General features: G+C 38.9%; 1 protein-coding gene across 1 annotated transcript in view; it reads right to left on the bottom strand.

Moving 5' to 3' along the window:
* UHRF2 (ubiquitin-like with PHD and ring finger domains 2, E3 ubiquitin protein ligase) overlaps window positions 1-20545 on the bottom strand; it is a 129138-nt gene extending 108593 nt beyond the window's left edge. The window contains 1 exon segment of the mRNA XM_010000654.1: window positions 20429-20545. Coding sequence (XP_009998956.1) covers window positions 20429-20545 — 117 coding nt within the window.
* Window positions 20546-20812: the final 267 nt, after the last annotated feature.

Raw genomic sequence — 20812 nt, 5'->3', positions numbered from 1 at the left:
GAGGTAACCCGAGCCCGTCTGGGGCTGTTCCTCCTCTCGTCGAGGAGAGGAGAAGGGGCGATCCGTGATTCAGCTCGGGTTTTCTAGCCCGGGTCACAACCGGACCCTTGTGTTAAGTTGTGGAGACCATACAGTGGCAGGTTTCACTGTATGATCAGAAAATGATACACCAGAAAAACTCCATGTAGTCAGCTCTTCGGTCTGACACACCCTGCCTTAACACCACCGCTGGATCTAGCAAAAGGAAGTGAGCAGGGCTGCCTGTTCCAGGGTTGATTTGCTGTTAAAAGCGGCCTGAACCCGCAGCTGCAAAGGGCAGCTCCTGCAGGACCCGGTGAGCGCTGCCCGCCGCCTCCTGCTCTTGCCGCGCTCGGCTCCTGAAGCCTTTCCAACATTCTTTGCCATACTGCCTTCACAAGTTTTCTGAGGAGGGCGGGTTACTCAGTGTTCGGGTGACTCGTGTCTGTCAGTGCTTTAGTGCGCTGTGAGAGGACAGAAGTGCCAGAATCTAACCCAATTCATTTTCTTTCTTTTTTTTTGCCACTACCCCCCGTGGGTATCGGGATGTTTTGTGTTTTGGTTTTGTTTTTATATACATACATATATATATATAGTGTTTCCACTGTCTTTTACTCTCACAGATTATCATCCACTCTTTCGTACAGGAAGCTGAAGTTAATTATTTTGGTAAGACGCCTTCACTTGCAAACCTGCGGACCACGAACAGAGATGCTTTTTCATTTATTCAGAGCAAAGTATCCCGAGGCAGGGGAGCGGGCCTCAAGCACCTGGGTCACGGCAATACTGTGCTCAGGGAAGTGGTAAGGGAGCCATCCAGTGGGCGCTTGTGAAACACACAGCCAAGACAAATAATTAAATAATCTCTATTATTATTATTTTTTTCCTGCCGTTTTGTTTGCAAGATGTTGAGAAATCTGCTTTTAATATTAAACGCCAAAATCCTTTATTTTTTTTTAATTTTAAATAATTCATTTTCCCCAAAACGCGAAAATTTTTAAGATGGAGTTGCATTCTCTAGAATACTCAGTCAAACTCTGAACACCCATCTCCTTTTTTATTTTTCAGTTTATATAATGGGAAGCGCCATATAAAGATGAATGACGTGGGAAGTTATTAATTTTTCCCTTTTATTTCTATATTGAAGTACAGTTTAATCCTAATGTTTTTAGTTTTAAGCATGTGATATTTTAACTGAATTTAAAGTGTTCCCAAGATTTCATGAGAGATTTATTTAGATTATTTTCAAAGATTCTTACAGATGATTTATGGATTATTTATGTATTATTTTTTTACCTACCAGAGTAAATTGACAGGCAATAGAAAGTATGACTTTTAATGCTGTAGCAGCAGAGGATCTTGCAATCCAGAAAGCTTTAGATTATAACTCAAGGAGAAAGGAGAAATTTCCAGTCTTCCCTAAGCTTGAAGAAATGTTAATTGAAAAGGAAATTAAGATTTATCTTTGTTCCAAATAACCTAGCATGTGGATTTCCCCTGTCATTCTTACTGATCAAAACTTGTTCAGGGATTGATCTTCAGTAAAAACACTTGACTTCATTTCTTGGCAAAGAATTGCTTGACTTGTTATAATGTTAGATAAAATCATAAAGTCAGCAAAACATGCAACTGAGCAACTGGTAACTGAAAAGGTAAGAAGAACTGAGCTCAAATAGGAGACAAGTTTCAAATTTTTTCCTTCCTGAGCAGTATGCTCCTCTGAGGCACCTTCCTCTTATGATGACCATTAAGAACTGTCATCACAAAAGGATCTTTTCCTGAAGCTCACCTCACATAACATTAAGTGTAGTTTATGAAGTAAGCCTATCCTTAACTTTTTTTGTCTCAGGAAAGTTCAAGTTTAAAGGAGTACTTTTTTGATTCACATTTTACTGAAGTGTAAGCAAAATAATTTTAGATAATCTTCACAATAACTTAGCCAGGTTACAATATCAAATACTCTATCTAGTCCCACAATTAACTTAAATATATAACAATATTATGTTAATGAAATTTAATTTTATTATCCTATGAATACAAAAAGAAATGTAAGTAATATTATTTGCCACCTCACTGTCTTTTTGCTATTAAAAATTGAGAGCTTTTGGGCTGTTTGAATCACTCTTTTAAACTTGTTTATTTTACTACAGAATTTGGAAGCTCGTCAGTCTCTTACAGGTCTAAAACAAACATATGTACAAAGTTGAGAACTACAGGGTATCATTTCTTAATGTGAACTGTAGCTCTGGCTGACAGCATTGCAAAGGCTTTCATTAGTTTGGTCAGCAAGTTCCTCCTGTGATTTTTGTCATACAGCGCCTTTGCAAATTTGCCTGTTAGACAAATAAAACCCTGGCTATTCTTGGACTACTTTTGGAGCACCACTCCTTTAGTTTGCGTTTGCTGCTCTTGCATTCCAAAATACAGTAATTTTGCTTTTCACAGAGCAAGAGGGACTAGCTTTGATACTTCTTTATACATTAATGCTAATATTAATAATTCATTATTGTACTTGAGAATCATATATTCCAGAAGAATCTTTATACTTTCAACTTTGCACTGTCTGCTGGTTTAGCGAAGGTTAGCTGGTGACAAAACTGAGCAGGTGCTGCTTAGACGTGCATTATGTCCCTGTTATTTACATGACCACCAAATCAACTGCATGTCCAGCTCAGCTGGTTTGCTGGTATTCCACAAGTTCAAACTAGAAACTGCTTTCCTGTAAGGAAACCACAGTATGTAGGCCGATCCCTTTGATCAGGAAGAGCAACACCGTCATAATTGTTGTTGCAATAGGCATGGATTGCATTTGGACAAAGTTGGGCATGTGTTGGTTCAGAGGTGTACAAAAGCAGTCCTGTGCTGAATTCTTTCATTGAAACAAAGGGAGGTAGAAGGAACCTCTGCTCCAGGAACTGCCTTCCATAATTGGAAATCTAACTACACTTTAAGTCCAGAACATCTTTAAATGTGGTGCAAAGTGACCATATTTCACATACCTATCTCACAGAAAGTCCAGTTCTGTCTTGGAAATAAAACAGTGCCATTTTATTTTGTCATTCTTTTCTGTCAGTCCAATAAATTCCAGTTTAGGCTGTCTTAAAATTTATTATCTGCAAATAACTACTTTTAGAAGCAGATACCAAGAAATTGTAAATAAAATGTGTTTGATAATGTAATTAATGCTGGCAAAACAATTCATGCTGCTATGAGGCACAAGGTGTGATATAGTATACACTGCATGCCACATTTCCTGCTAAGTAAAACCAGATAGAAAATGGTGCTTTCTCTGTTCTCATTTTCTCTTGGCCTCCTTGCTTCTTGTTTTTCTCTTTCTATTATTTTATTTTATTATTTTATTTTACTTTATTTTATTTTATTCATTCATTCATTTAGTATTGGCTAGAAGAATACAGTTTCTTGCCAATGCTGGACTTTTTCTTATGTTTGAGGAGGAAAGATCAACAAATAGACCTTCTGTATTGATTTTCTGCAGAAGTGAGAGAAAGTAATAAAAAATGTATTCTTCTTAGATCTGTTTGTAAAGATTTTGGGGTAGTGAAGTCTGACATAAGAATGTAATAACAGGTGGGGTTTTTTTAATGGTAGTTTAAGAATATGTAATCATTTTCCATGGTGGAGCTGATAAACAAAACGCTCAATCTAAAATGACTGTTCTATTATGGAATGTATTTCACTAGCTTATTTTTACTGTTAGAAACATATCACTATGCTATAGGATTCATAGCAACTATATGAGCAACTCCTTTATAGAGAGTGAACTGCTAGATGAGAATGTAAAAGTCTTATAATCTCTTTCAGCATCTAAATCAAAAAAAGTAAAAATTTAATTATTTTACATTGATTTGTTTGTTTGTTTATTTTTAGACCCATAAGAGACTTATGAGCTTCCAAATTCTTTAGTAAAGTAAATGAGTTTAAAAAGTAAAAATAAAAAGTAAAAATCTTTACATCTAGGGATTCAGGTTTTTATCATCTTCCCATAGAGTTGTTAACAATTAGGTAGAATAGCAGAACTTTTTCTAAACTTTGATTATGGGACAGCACCAAGTTATATTTGCTTCTGTTGTTTGCTGAACTTATCAGTTACTTGAGAATACAAAGCATTTTCACAGTGCACCTTGAGAAAAGGTCACTCCATTTCTGAGATTAAATTTTGATCCCATGAAATAATAGTCCAGTTAGGAACCTGTTTTCAAAGTACACTGATTTCAAAAGAGGAGTTAAAATTACTTCCAAATTGTACATCTCTGACATTCTACTGCCAGATATGAGAATTTAGCACTGAATTTTAATTTTTAAAGCAAACTATTCTCTTTGTGTTATTCAAACAGAAGCAGATTGAAATACAGACTTTATTGTGCAAGTTAACTAGCAAGTGTTCAGGAGACTGAACTGTGAGTAGGAAATCTGATTCACCACAGCCCTAGAGCCTTTTAAGAGTCTGCCACTGCCAGCACCAGCAGGTTCCAAATGAAAGACTTCGGAGCCATGGTGCTCTTAATTTCAACTCCTCAGGCTTTCCACCCCACCCTGGTATGCCTGGTCCAGGCACTGATTTGCTTCTTTTTTAATTACCTCAGGCACTTGTGCATGACCAGTATGCACCACTTTTATAATTTATGATTGGTGATTTTGCCTGTTTTTGGCCAAAGCAAGAGCGGTGTGATAAAAAAAAAAAAAGTGTTCTAACACATGCTGAGGCATAACATTCAAACCCAAGGAATCTGATGGTGGCAGTACCACAGCATTCAGCACAGTTGTACTTGGCATCTTTAAATGCAGCTGAACTTCACAGTTCAGCGGTGGAATGTAGAGAACTCAGGGACAGCTCTTCCATGAGGAAGTATGGAGTCAATTACTACTACATCTTTACCATTACTCACCTCGGCAATATGTTTATTTTCTTTGTGCTGAACACAGACAGAAGCAGTCCAAATGCCAGCAACAATGTGGGCACCATAACCACAGAAAAGAATGGTGCTCTGTGCCCCAAGGAGGTGTGGTCTAGCTAAAAAGCATCACAAGTGCCAGCACTAACATCTCAGGTTATCGCTCACATCACAATATATCTGGCTTCACTCCAAAAAATGCCTTCATCAGAATGTCTTCTGCCTTCATCGGCAGTTAAGTCACACATAGAATAGATTTATGTAATAATATCAACAATTTATAAATTAGATTTTTGGTTTACAGAAAACAATCTGTTTGCCAAATGCATATCCCACTGTGATAAGGTGTATAATTGCGTTTAACATTGGAAATACACTAATGCCTGTAGATTCTCGTATCAGCAACTTACTAGATTATACAGTAGCTATTCTGTTAGCACTAATACTACAGAGTTGACCGCAAAGTAGCTCCCTGCTGGAAGTGGAAGATTTGCTTGTCAACACCCTACTTAATCCTTACTCTTAAAAAGAAAAAAAAGTTAATAGAGTTATTAAAAGAGTAAATATGTTAATTTAATTTGTTGGTTAAGGGTTGGTATTCAGAACTGGGACCTCACTGACTTGTTATTCAGACAATTTGTTTAGATCTCTAATTGAAGTAAGATGCGAGAGAAGAGTATAAAGAGAATAGGATTACAGCCAAGAAAGGATGAGGTTTATGATTTATTTCTTTCTCTGACTTGCTCTCACCTGTAGAACATCATACTTTTTGTGTGCTAATGCATTCTGTGATTTAACAGGAAGCATAGGGGGTAAAAGTCTTTCTGGGTTAAATAACTAGAAACTAAATGTCTGCTATGCCTCTAATTTCACAACCAGGCTTTATGACTCAGCCATCCCCTTCCATTTCCCAGGCTGTCTTGTATTTACACAGCTTGTTCATAAGTTTCAGCAGTTCATGGTAAATTCTGGGCACTATGAAATTCAGTTTCAGTATTAGTAGGTTTAGAATATTACCATATGGAAGCTGAAAAATTATGACAAATATATTGACATTAATCTTAGGTTAAAAATGAGAAGACTAGTTCTTCATCACGAATAAAAGCAGAAAATTAAACAGATGACCAAAAGACAAAAGATAGCATTGTCATATTGTCTGTTTTCTCATAAAAATACTGAACCCTGCTCTGCCTTAAAGAAAACAGAACCAAAACCCAAGATATACTGCCACTTATGTTTGCAGATAGCTTATAATGAAGACACGGTGTGTCTGTATTTCTAAATTGTCAGTTCAAAGCTATCAAAGCCTTATATGTGTTTTGAGTAATCAAGAGGAAAACTACATAAAGTTACCTCTTTTTTTCTGATTTTTTTTACCCATTAAAAAGTACATAGACTTAGAGACAAATATATGTATGTTAAAACCTATGGCTAAAATTAAAGCAAAAAAAAATATTTAAAAAATAAAAAATATGTAATAAGACAAAGCTAATTAAATATGCTTTGAATTCATCAACTACATGGTTTATAATAATGCAGATATTTTTTAATGTCTCTGTAAGGAAGATTGAGCAGGGCCTTGAAGAGGTCAGCAGATACAGCCTTGCAAGTGCCAAATAGAGGTGAAAGATTTCTTCACTTGACCTGCATGTCTATACCCTTCAGACCTTCCAAACACAGGAGATCTAGGCCCTATAACAGTAGGAAGTTGGAAAAAGAAATAATTTTTTTGCTTTCAGCTGCCGAGAACGTTTTTTTGTAGCTTGCAGATGTAAAATGTGGATACAAAGTTTCTACGTTCACCTGAAGTCCACGAGAGGGTGCTGGAGGAGAAAGGCTTCAATGAATGGTGGGTGAACATAGCTGAAAGTTAACAGCTACTGCCTTTCGACCTCGAGATTAGTCAGCCCAGCTGATTTGCCAGAACCAATGAACACAGGAGCAGATAGAGAATCTCTGCTGCTATTCATTTGTATAAGGAATATGAGGAGTTGCATTTAAAACACTCAAACATCTGAGGAATTTAGCCTGCCTTCCTTGGTTACACTAATTATGGACAAATCAAATTTTTTAAAAAATCACATTTAGAAAATCTCTGTTTATACACATCTTCTACTACAAAATCCATGCCACATAAATTGAAAACCAGCAACATTCAATGTCTAATCTAAATCTATCCCTTTTCAGTTTACAACTGTTACCCCTCAGGCCCTTGTAGGAAGTTCCTTCCCAGCTTTCCTGTAAGCCCTTCAGGAACTGAAAGACTGATTGCTATGAGGTCTCCCCAGAGCCTTCTCCTCTCCAGGCTGAACAACCCCAACTCTCTCTAGCAGAAAATTAAACAGATGACCAAAAGACAAAAGATAGCATTGTCATATTGTCTGTTTTCTCATAAAAATACTGAACCCTGCTCTGCCTTAAAGAAAACAGAACCAAAACCCAAGATATACTGCCACTTATGTTTGCAGATAGCTTATAATGAAGACACGGTGTGTCTGTATTTCTAAATTGTCAGTTCAAAGCTATCAAAGCCTTATATGTGTTTTGAGTAATCAAGAGGAAAACTACATAAAGTTACCTCTTTTTTTCTGATTTTTTTTACCCATTAAAAAGTACATAGACTTAGAGACAAATATATGTATGTTAAAACCTATGGCTAAAATTAAAGCAAAAAAAAATATTTAAAAAATAAAAAATATGTAATAAGACAAAGCTAATTAAATATGCTTTGAATTCATCAACTACATGGTTTATAATAATGCAGATATTTTTTAATGTCTCTGTAAGGAAGATTGAGCAGGGCCTTGAAGAGGTCAGCAGATACAGCCTTGCAAGTGCCAAATAGAGGTGAAAGATTTCTTCACTTGACCTGCATGTCTATACCCTTCAGACCTTCCAAACACAGGAGATCTAGGCCCTATAACAGTAGGAAGTTGGAAAAAGAAATAATTTTTTTGCTTTCAGCTGCCGAGAACGTTTTTTTGTAGCTTGCAGATGTAAAATGTGGATACAAAGTTTCTACGTTCACCTGAAGTCCACGAGAGGGTGCTGGAGGAGAAAGGCTTCAATGAATGGTGGGTGAACATAGCTGAAAGTTAACAGCTACTGCCTTTCGACCTCGAGATTAGTCAGCCCAGCTGATTTGCCAGAACCAATGAACACAGGAGCAGATAGAGAATCTCTGCTGCTATTCATTTGTATAAGGAATATGAGGAGTTGCATTTAAAACACTCAAACATCTGAGGAATTTAGCCTGCCTTCCTTGGTTACACTAATTATGGACAAATCAAATTTTTTAAAAAATCACATTTAGAAAATCTCTGTTTATACACATCTTCTACTACAAAATCCATGCCACATAAATTGAAAACCAGCAACATTCAATGTCTAATCTAAATCTATCCCTTTTCAGTTTACAACTGTTACCCCTCAGGCCCTTGTAGGAAGTTCCTTCCCAGCTTTCCTGTAAGCCCTTCAGGAACTGAAAGACTGATTGCTATGAGGTCTCCCCAGAGCCTTCTCCTCTCCAGGCTGAACAACCCCAACTCTCTCTGCCTGTCTTCACAGGAGAGGTGCTCCAGCTCCCTGGTCGTCTTCTTGGCCCTCCTCTGGACTCGTTCCGACAGGTCGATGTTCGTACACTGTGGGCTCCAGAAGATGGACACAGTACTCCAGGTGGGTTCTCACGAAAGCCAGGCAAAGGGGGAGAATCACCTCCCTTGACTTGCTGGCCACGCTTCTTTTGATGCAGCCCAGGACACGGTTGGCTTTCTGGGCTGAAAGGGCACTTTGCTGGCCCATGTTGAGCTCCTCATCCACCATCACCCCCAAGTCTTTCTCCTCAGGGCTGCTCTCAATCCATTCTCCACTCAGTCTGTATTTGTGCTGGGAGTCACCTACTCCTGTATCTATTGTAATGGCAATATTATTACATGATCATACCTAAAAAATCCCTGGCCCTTAACTTCAGACTGTGAGCAACTGGAAAGGGGAGAGCTTCAGACCAGGGAAGAGCCGTAAGAGAATCTTTATCTATTGAAGTCTTGTATTTCTAAAGATCCTTAATAGAAGCTGCACGATTTGGATTAAAGTTTTAATAATGTTGCAATTGCACTAATGCTAGATTGTTATATTTTGTTTAGACTTTAAAAGCGTTCATTAATCTCACAATTTCTGATTCTATTTTCCAGGTTTTATGCTACCTATAATGAAGGTGGTATGTAATAAAATGTATATGAGTTATGTATTTCAGAGCTGGCAAGGCTGGCTGCTAATCTCTTGCTTTAAGATATGACTAATTTTCCTAAACTCACACTTTACTCCAGTCAAGTCTTTTAACTATTTGTTTAGTTTTGTTTGTGATTTTTTTTTTCTGTAAATGATCATTCCCTCCCCCATCATTGAAAGAACTCTGGCTTCCTGAAAAAATTAGCACACAGATCGTAAGAGGATGTTGTCCCCTCATTTACATATACTATTTCAGTTAGCTTTTTTCAGATAAAGAAGCATAAAGATCACGTTCTTTCTAGTTATTGATGTTCTCACAAGTTTATTCTAACAAGTCACAAATATAGTCAGAGTACTAGAAGTCATGTAGGAAGAATACTTGCTTTAAATTGTACTGCAGCAAATAGAACACAGTATTTTATTTAAGGCACAGCCTTTGAAGAGGAGGGGGAAAAGTGTAAAGTATTAGTAATACCATTTTAATAATTATCACATCTGTGAAGCAAAAATTAAAGAACATTAGTACTGTTTTGAAAATAAGCTACAAAGTAATAATTATTTTCATAGTCAACTGTTCGACATATTGGATAAATATATTTTGTATTGTAAAGGGTTAGAGGCTATATTTTTCTAAAAGCCTCAATGGCTTTCATTTTCTGTTTTTAAATAACATTTCTGCATGCTTTCTACCTCACAAAATAAAAAAGTATCTGCCAGTCATGAGACACTCAAAATAGTAGGAATTTGAAAATGCCAGTAGTAAGAGTTTGTATGAACAAAATAAGAATCTAGGATAAATTAGAATCCAGAAAATGTGAACTTGTTTTTCTATATACAACTGTAGTTACAAAGATGGCTGCATTTATTGTGTTTTCTGAGAATAATTGTCAAATTGCATTTCTACCTTGTTTCTCAAGTCTGAATCTTTACAAAATTACCACTGCTGCTTTCCATAAGGGCTTTTGTACTTTAAATTGTTGTGGTGTGTATGGGGGAGGTTGTGTGTGTGTGTTTGGTTTGTTGTTGTTTTGGTTGGTTGGTTGGTTTTGAGTTTGTTTTTTTAAACACTTATTTTTATGGTAGATGGTACACGTACAAACTTCTGTGTATAACCATAATCTAAGTTAACACTATAAAATTGATTCAAAATTCACTGAGGTCAATGATACTTTTTGCTTACATAAGCAATGCTGATTTCATTAGTATGCTTTGTATAAGCTTTTTGATTAGTTGTTATTTAATAAACTTACCATCTAGAAAGCATGTTCTGTAATTTAGTAAGGTAGGCCCATTACCAATACTAAATGCATCACTATGAAGTATTAGTGTATCAATTAATGAAATTATTTTACCATATATATATAATTGTATTTATTTATTGTGCAACATAATAGATAGTGCTAAAATAATTTTATTTTAGTGTGATGTATGCTGAAGTCAATGTCTATAATGTGGGGTTTTCTTCTTCCCACCGACTTCACTGAACTTTTAACAGATCCAGAAGTTGTAAGTACTATTTAAGGAATACTCAAAAGCACTCTTCTGTTTGGTTGGCACTGGAAATGTCAAAATGATATTCACTATTTGAAGAAGCCCAGCAGCGAAACTCCACACTGCTAGAAAGGAAGAAAAAAATCAATCTTTTAAGGTATCACAGACCTTTGGAGTTTAGTCTGCTACTGATAATTTCCTTATTGTAATGCACATTGTTGTGATTGACTGACTTTAGGATTCCTATTTCAGGCATGCACGGTTGTTTATATTTACACAGACCAGTTCCTGCAAGTGCTGTAGAACTTGTAGGCTGTTCCATTGCAACTAAGCAATGCCCTTGGCATGGGTGCATAATATCTGTCATTTATACACATACATTCCCAAACAACTTGCATCCAAGAAAATTATTGCTAAATCACAGTGAGATTCCATGCACAGCAGTGGCGAAACAGTTCTTTAACACCCAGTGATCCTGTGTACACTCTGTTAATTTCCTCTCATATTTTGGATGGCCTTTGCCTTGCAGGGGCAGTGAGAAGAAGCTCTTCCACTCCTTTTCCAAAGTCAGTCAGTCAGTCAGGACATACACATACACATTTCAAAATTTATTGTTTTCTCTTCAAGGTCAGGTGAGCTCAGAAAAGGTATTTTTTACAAAGTAAAATGTTTATCAAATGGAGAACTGTGCTTTGCATTTCATATGCATGTAGAGTTCCTTATTTTTTCTCCTGTCTTCAAAATATCCCCAAAATATATTTTCTAAATATATTTTTTCCCTTCCAGGAAATTCAGCTCCTGAAATCCATAATTGTGTTGATAAGACACAAAGAGACTGATCACTCAGTAAGTTTTTCAAGCTTAGCCTTTCTCTTTTCCTATAGAAAGTACAGAAATAAAGGATGTTACTCATGCAAAATAGTGACTCAAGAAATTTAAAAAAAAAAAAAAAAAAAAAAAAAAACCAAAGGAATTTATCTCAACCTTTCTTCTCTTATGTTAGCTTATTGTAGGATTTGTGTGGACACTTAGGCCACTGAAATGTTGACAAGCTACTTTTCCTCTAAATATGACACCTTGAAGTAAAAATTTTTGTCCTCGTTGGGTTGTTTGTTTTCCAGCTTGCGAATATCAAGTGAGTCGTCATTCACACACAGGTAGTATCTTTTATCTTCATAGCATTGGAACTGTACTGAATCTCCTTCGTAATGCATGATGAAAAAGTTATTATCTCCACTCAGCTATGAAAATACACAAAGTAAAGAATATTAATTATATTTTAAAAGCCTTTCTTTAGGATTTCATGTGACAAAAAATCTTGCGTGTTGCTGGCTTGTAGTATTTTGAACAGTTTTCCTCAGTGACACATATTTACCGATTTATAGATAAATCTTTGGCAACACCTAATAATTTTGGGACAGATTCTGTGATAACAGTGAGTGAACAAATACCTGTCTCCCTCAAGGGAATGGTTATTTCCAGACTCATGTCTGCATACCTTTGCTTCACAAAAAGACCAGCACATTTTTCCTCTGCATTATACCTGTATAGTGATAATTTAGGATTTTCATCTGCTTATTTTCTTACCACAGATCTACATTGCCAAGTGCAACTAGCAACAAAACGTCAACCCACAATTTTTCATGCCGGTTTTGGAGTAAAATTAGGATGTCACAGAACACATTACTCTTAAACAACTATGCTATTACCTGTGATTTTCTGTATGTCTTCAGTTTCATACACTTTATTAAAGAACTATCTTTGGAGGAATGGCTATCGTCAAAATAGTCCCTGTGTGTGTGTGTGTGTGTATTGTCTGGCCTCTCTAGGCACTGCAGGGTGAGAATGGAGAAATAGTTACCAGAAAACACCATGCTGGAGATGAAGAGTATATGCTGAGAGGTAGCCTCTGAATCCATAAGTCATGGAGACTAGCAGCCCTATTAAATGCAAAAACTGATAAACTCAGGAGATCAAGGTTTTTTTGAACCTTCCCAAAGCCTCCAGCACACACTGTCCCCCACTATGAGTCGCGTAACCCACACCAAATCCAGGAAGGCAGTGGCTGCTGTAGGTGGGCAGAGTGTGCATACACAGGGCAGGATATGTTAGCAGAGTTGCTGAAATGAGGGACCCCATGTGTGACTGTGTACAGCTGCTTGTAGACCCCTCGAGTGTGGTATGAGCACCTGCTCCTGGGTGTGTACAATGAGTGAGGGAGTAACTGAGAAGACTGTGTGAATAGTTATCTGCTGGTAATAGTAAAAGCTTAATTAATAAAAGGTTTGGATTTGTGTTTCACCCAACTCAACCTCTTGTCAGGGAGCAGGGGATATATGAAATATTTTGGGTAAGACTGACCACATCATAATCAAAGTGTTTCATCTTTCGAGTGATCTGTTTGAACACTCTCATCCTACCCACAGGACAGTTCTATTACTATGACCAGTCTGGCATGTTATTATTGTGCACCACTAAAATGAAATTGAATGCTTGGGGAAGAGCAGGAGGACAGATAATTTCCTTAAAGGGTCCCAGCTGTGCTGGACATTACAGCATTGGTAATAAGCACATTTCCATGGAAGGAGGAATGTGTCCTTTCAGTTCATATGTCAACAGAGGGTGGAAAGAAAATGTCCTGCGGCTGTTGCAGAATGCATGAAAGAAACTAGAGGATACACTTCCTGTATTAGCAAAGCTATAATGAGAATCAGCTAAAACATTCTGTCCTCATCAAGCCAATGTAACAGCAGAGCATCTGAAGCTTCAATAAAAAAACCCCAAACAAACCTGTTTTTGAAAAATTGTACTGAGAAAGTTGAAGACATCTTGTCTTTAGGATATAAATATCTTCCAGAGACACAAAAAAAAGATAATAAGGAAATACAAATCGAATAAGAGAGTCTAGTAACATCAGGGGAAAAAAAAATAAAAAAAATCCTGCAGTAGCAAGAAGAGGGATTCATGTGTACAATGTAGAAATCCACTCTAGATCAAGGGAGACTCCAATGCGATCTGGTAAATGTGAAGCCAAAATTAAGTGCTTGCAAAGACACACCAAGATGCAAAAATTTAAAATACTTGTTGTAACTCTGTGAAATGATGGAAAATTAGCTAAAGAGCCATCACAGGAAGGTGATTTGGGGAATGATGGGAGGAGAAAAGAAAGAGGAGCTGGGAGTAGGAGCCAAGTATCCAAGCACTGCTAGGGCTGAGAGTTGCAGCAGGTCATTGAAGAACAAGGTGTTTTGCAATAAATCATGACACAATTAAATTTCTATTATGGCCTGTTAAGAGGGCTGATAAGGCAACCTGGATAATATGGTTGACTACTGCCTGATCAAGTTCATCCTGATCAAGAGAGCATTCAGAAGTTAAAATTTAAAAAATGGTTTTCAGTTATAACCTGACTGGTTTTTTGTCATTACACTAAACGAAGAACTACTTTTCAGGTTACATTTCACATTTAGTTATAAAAAAGGCAGCTCCTAGAAAAGCTTAACCTTCAGAAGGAAGTATAAAGAGGGTGGAAACTAGGGCAGGTACCCTGAGAGGATTACAGAGAGGTTTTTCGAGCAGCTAGGGATCACATAAGGAGTGCCAAATCCCAGATGGAATTAAATCTTGCCGGGGATGTAAAGAGCAATAAGAAAAGCTTCTATAGGTATGTTCAATATAAAAGGAACATCTCCCCATGTAGGAGAAGAACAGGTTCATGACCATGCAAAGAACCTGAAGGTGTTCTATGGGTCCTGGTAGGACCCATCCACAGGTCCTGAAGGAGCTGGTAGATGCAGTTGTTAAGCCTCTGTCCATCATATTTGACAGGATATGGCGGTCTGGTGAGGTTCCCACCAATTGGAAAAAAGGGAACATAGGCCCTATTTTTTAAAAAGAGGAAAAAGGAAGACCCAGGAACTACAGACCAGTCAGTCTCACCTCTGTGCCTGGCAAGACAATGGAATAGATCCTCCTGGAAAGTTTGCTGAAACACATGGAAAATAAAAAGGTGATTGGTGACAGCCAACATGGCTTCACTAAGGGCAAGTCATGCCTGAGCAATTTGATGGACTTCTACAACAAGGCTACAGAGATGGTGGATGGTGGCAGAGCACCATCCACCTGGATACATGCAAGGTGTTTGACACTGTCCCACATGACATCCTGGTCTCCAAACTGACAAGGCAGGGATTTGACAGATGGAACACTTGGTGGATAAGTAATTGTCTGGATGGCCACACCCAGAGAGTTGTGGTTAACGGCTCAATGTCCAAATGGAGGCAGGTGACGAGTGGTGTCCCTCAGGGGTCAGTACTGGGACCAGTGCTGTTTAACACCTCCGTTGGAGACATGGACAGTGGGGTTGAGTGTATCCTCAGCAAGGTTGCTGATGACACCAAGTTGTGTGGTGTGGTTGACACCCTAGATGGAAGGGATGCCATCCAGAGGGATCTTGACAGGCTGGAGAGGTGGGCCAGTGCCAACCTCATGAAATTCAACAAGACCAAGTGCAAGGTCCTGCACCTGGGTCAGCACAACCCCAGGCACAAATACAGGCCGGGGGGAGAATGGCTGGAGAGCAGTCCTGAGGAGAAGGACTTGGAGGTGGTAGTAGATGGGAAGCTTGACATAAGCTGCCAGTGTGTGCTGGAGCCCAGAGAGCCAAACACATCCTGGGCTGCATCAAAAGAAGTGTGGCCAGCAGGGCCAGGGAGGGGATTCTGCCCCTCTGCTCTGGTGAGACCTCACCTGGAGCACTGTGTACAGTTCTGGTGCCCTCAGCACAGGAAAGATACAGACCTGTTGGAGAGGGTCCAGAGAAGGGCCACCAAGATGATCAAAGGGCTGGAGCACCTCTGCTGTGAAGACAGGCTGAGAGAGTTGGGGCTGTTCAGCCTAGGGAAGAGAAGGTTCTGAGGAGACCTTATCGTGGCTTTCCAGTACTTGAAAGAGGCCTACAGGAAAGCTGGGGAGGGGCTTTTCATCAGAGAAGATAGTGATAGGACAAGGGGTGATGGTTTTAAACTGAGAGAGGGGAGAATTAGGTTACATATTAGAAAGAAATTCTTCACTGTAAGGGTGGTGCAGATCTGGAATAGGTTGCCCAGGGAGGTTGTTGATGCCCCTTCCCTGGAGGTTTTTTGGAACCTGATGATCTTTCCAGCCTTAACCATTCTATGTTTCTATGTCCCACAGGTCATAATGCCCTTGCAATAGCATATCTACAGTCACATTAGAAAAATGCTAGGAATGTTGTCTCCATATGTTAAAGAAAAAAACATTACCTTGTGGAATTATACGTCAGTGATGGAAGCTACAGAGAAAGATGTGAGTGTAATATCCAGGTTTTAAGATAAATAGACTTAAAATTATTTATAGTCAGTGTGAATAGGGCATGATGAGCATAACCCCAGGCTAAGTTCAACTGCTGCACTCTAAAACAGGAAGTGGCAAAAAGATAAGAAAGAAGGTCAGCTGAAACAGAACAAATCATCTTATATTGTCAAGCCATGTTACAGAAAGGAGCATAGGGCACAGTACACTTTACATTTTGCCTCAGGTAATGAGCATATGATCAAAATCTGCATGAGTTGTACATTGACTATAAGCAAACGAGTAACACTGATCTGCCACCTTAATTACATCAAAGAAGCTATGGACTTTGGAATGCATTACAAATTAATTATATGCACTTTCACTTTGGTTTTGTGACTGAAACAGCATCAACGACACACCAGTGTTTTGGCTACTGTTGAGCAGTGCATGCACATCTTTTTGCCACTCTGCCCAAGGGAGTGGACTGGGAGTAGGTAAGAAGCTGGGAGGGAACACAGCTGGGACAGGTGTCCCAGGCTGGCCAAAGGGCTACTCCATGCCATATATTGTCATAGTCACCCATAAAGACTGGAGTAGAGGAAGAAGAAGGTGGGTTGTTGTGTTTTTTTCTTCTGAGGTGTCTGGGCATTGATCTGCTGGGAGGAGGTAAGTACTTTTGCAATATTTGGGGTTTTTATTGTCCTTCATATATTTTTTTCCCTGTCTTTAAGCTAACTCAAAAGTTTTATCACTTTTGCTCTCACTGTTCTCACTGTGGGCAGTGGGTTTGAGTTGCTATGTGGAGGCTTGGCTGCTGGCTGTGGCCAGCACAACTCAGTGCTTTTTTTCTCACAGCTTGTCCTCTCCTAAAAAATGGTAGTTCTCTGCTTCCAGCCCTGGGACAGTCAGTTCCAGATGTACTGGACATCACTCCACGTGAAGGCAAACTGGCCTGTACTCTGCTGCCAAAGGGATGAAGAAAAATGTTTCAGCTGTATCAGTTGTAGCAAACAACCTACCACATTTGACTCCCATTCATGTCAGAGCTCCAGGACATCTGATACACCAAGACTCAGTGGTGGCATTACTTTGTTCGGGCCAGAATACTCTAGTGTTCCCTTCCACCCTCCATCAGACTTTCACACTGGCCATATGGGACTGCTGAAGGGTGAGGGAACCTTGCTAATCACTCCTTGGCTCTCCAATAGATGAATCAACTTATCCAATAGATGAATCAACTTCTGGAGAAAAAATCCCACAACGCTCAAGCCTTGTGGTTTGACTCCATCCAGCAGCCGAGCATAGTAAACATGACATTGTCATTACTGACAATGTCAAAAGTTCTGAACCAAGACAATTCTGTGGAACTCAGTTGCCAGATTTTGCCTGTTTGGAAGTAATTGATTTTCTTTATTTTGACCTGTTTAACTGGAGTAAAGAGTAAGTCCCACAGTAACAACTTTCATGATGTCATAGCCAACCTCTGACTTAATCTGCCTCTGTCTTGTTTAACTTAATATAACTAAAGTAGAGAGGACCCTAGAATAAAAACTTTGACAGGTCTTGATAGAGCATTGAGAGTTGCAGGCTTTCAGACCTTAGCCCACCAAAGCTGGGGAATTCTTGTCCAAGTTCTGGGAAAATGCTGTACATTTATAATAATCTAATAACTTGAAGAGTAGCAGAGAGATCTAGTGATAGAATGGTTGACTTCAGTAATCCTTTGAGAAAATGTGTTAAGTCAAGAAGGCATTAAAGAGTGATATCAACTGAGAAAGGAAAGAGAAAGGAAGGTTTGAAATTGAGGGAAAACTATGTGCTGTTAGTACTTATTAAGACCTGAGAAGGTGAAGTATATATATGCAGAGGTCTGAGGGTGGTACTGTATTAGGAATAGTAAAATATTATGGTTGAACCAGAACAGAAAGAAGTTACTACAGATATGTTCTGAAGGAGGTGTGCACGTCTCTGATAACCAGTATTTATCACTAAACCCTGCAATTTTGGAGAAGTGAAAAGTAATTAGTAAACATTTATATATCATTACCAAAAAATGGTAAAATGAGATGATTAAAACCTATACATACATGTAACAACACAGGATGTGACCAAGTCTCCTTGGTAATTCCCCCTTCTGCTACTTGTCCCCCTGCGCCCCCTCCTCCTACGATCTAAGTGCTTGTGTCCCAGGGATACAGACCCAGTTCTGATACTATATGGCTGCACAATCTTGGCCAAGACTTCTAATGAAATTGCTCATTCATGAGACAGCCTGCATGGGCATGAAACAGCATGAGTCTACTTAAGAACTCCAGGCCAAATCAAGGGATTAACATCAACAGTGAATGCTAAGTAAAACTCCTTTCAACATCGAAGCTGTAAGCTGTTGTTTTTTTTTTCTCAGAAATGCCTGGAATTAACACTTGCCTCCTGTAGTTTCAAAGATGCAGAAAAACAATATTCTCTGTGGGAAAAGGGCTTTCTTGTTGCCAAACTTGCCTTACAAGAAGCAGTCTCAAAAGCTACAGGAGACAATACTGTTAAAGGTTTGAAATTGTGGTTCAGCTGTCAGCCCAAACCTCAGTCCTTACAATCAGATAATGGCAGTCACTTTACTGCCAGGGTTGTTCAAGAGTGGGAACAGAATGAGGGAATTCAGTGGGTTTTCCACACTCCCTATTATCCTCAAGCTAATGGCATTGTTGAGCATACCAATGGTCTCCTGAAACAATTTTTAAGGGCCCATGAACCAGGCTGGAACCAGCAACTATCCGATGCAGTGCGCAGAGTAAATAGTCATTGGGAGGTGAATGGATGCTCCCATGTGACTGCTTTTTTCACTGGCCCCCCAACTCAAATACTGGGGACTAGAGCTAACAGCAAGTTCAACCCCTCACCAGTGTGGCCAGCCTGTCTTAGGGGAATTTCCCACTATGGGAATGGTACCCCTTGTCCTGAAAACCCCATTGGGTAATAAAACTTGGGTGGGAGAAGCATTTTATATGGTGTTGCTTGTTTGTTATACTGTGTTTTGCAGGTCTCAAGAAAATCAGAAGACTAACTATAATCATAATTGTGATCATTTGCCTTGTTTGTTCTGCTTTTGTATCTTGCACAAGGAAAATGGATCTGAAAACTCCTTTTTCATACTTGCCCTGTGGCAAGCAAAATCCTTGGGTAAACAGTCCAATTTAACTTGGAAGTTGATACAAGTGTTCATATTCATCTGGAATCACACAGATCAGGGAGTAAGTATTGCACTTCCTGGTTCTGCATCACATGGATTTAATTTTTTTTTATGATATGGCCTCCCTTAATCATACCAAAGGTGAAAATCTCACATGGGGGATTATTGAATCTCCCTTTATAGAACTGTCTGGAAAACAAAAATGGAATAAAAATGGGACCTGGATAAAACAAAACAAAGCAAAACAAAAAGCCTTGTATCACCTTCCAAGAAACCCCATTTGGGAGCTTTTGTGGAATCAAACCTGCTACGGATCAGAGGTAGGCACTTTAATGCAGTGGGATGCAGAGTGGTGCATTCAAATCCCTAGTAAACCAGGGATTCCTCACTTAGTGGATCATTCAAGGTTCGAAGGGGCATGGTCCTTAAAACAATTGCTTTACTCCCGCCTTCCTACTGGGAAACAACTGGGCTGAGAAGTGAAAGGGGCCGGGTGTGAAGGAATAATAAGTCAATTGCCCTCTGGATGAACATTATGCTTTAAAACAAGAGAAAGAAGGAACACTGAACAAGGCACTAAAAATTCCCATTTGTTAAGGTGTTCCTGCATATTGAATTGTCTCACTGGGGCAGGAGATCCTTTTGAAACCTGGTATATTCCTGAACTGAGAACTTTCATCCGTGATATGTGTACTTGTTGGGGTTTCCCAAACTATGGTTATAAAAACAAAGATAATCATTGCAAGGCCTCCATTTTTGGATATGACTGTGGCACAGAGGTGTGGCATTCCAACCACCCATGGCCCGGACCACAGAAAGGTATGGGACCCAGAAAACCCAGAACAAGTTCTAAAAGGTGATCTATATGATTGTGAAAAGGCTAAATACCCAGCCCCTAAAGGGACTGTGTGGGCATGTTCAGATGGGCAAATGTATTCTCATCTGAACATGTATGAGATGGCTGGATTAACCTGTACAATTAGTATCTTTTCCATGTGTCCATTTCGAATATTTAATCTGCCTGAGAAAAGCCATATCCAAAACCGATCTGCCCAGAATGCTAAAGAATGGATCTTGAGTATCCAAACCCCTGATTACTACACCTGGGGACAAAAACCTAGCCTAAATCTAGAGGCGTTTTTTGCATGACTGCATTAATAATCTGACATCAATATGTATTAGAGAATCTGACATGGCAGGTTCATGTTTTAAGCAATTGGACCGAGGTTGCATTAAATGAATTAAACACACAAGTACATCAAGTATCGAAGCTCACCTTGCAAAATCGGTCAGCATTAGACATGTTATTGTTAAAAGAACAAAGCATCGGTGGTATATTAAATTTAACAGATGGAGAATGCTGCACTACAATCCATAATGCCACAACCACCATAGCGGAAGCCAGCCTGAAGATGAAGGAAGACACCACACAGACTTTTCAAAGCCATGCAGCCAAAGGACTGGATTAGTGGACTTAACCCCCATCATGGATCAGCACCCTTCTCAAGACACTGGGACTGATGGGGTGGTGGGATTGGACTGTTGAAATTGTTGTTATGTTGATTATTATGTTAATTGGATTGATAATTGTTTTTGCAATTATTTGATGTTTAGTTGCCCACTTCTTCAGCTTTATTTCCCCATCTTCTCCTTCTGTTCT

Source organism: Chaetura pelagica, unplaced genomic scaffold (genome assembly GCF_000747805.2).
Source record: "Chaetura pelagica isolate M959 unplaced genomic scaffold, ChaPel_1.0 scaffold596, whole genome shotgun sequence".
NCBI lineage: Eukaryota > Metazoa > Chordata > Aves > Apodiformes > Apodidae > Chaetura > Chaetura pelagica.
Note: the sequence above shows the minus strand (reverse complement) of the source record. Positions and strands in the feature narration are given on the sequence as shown.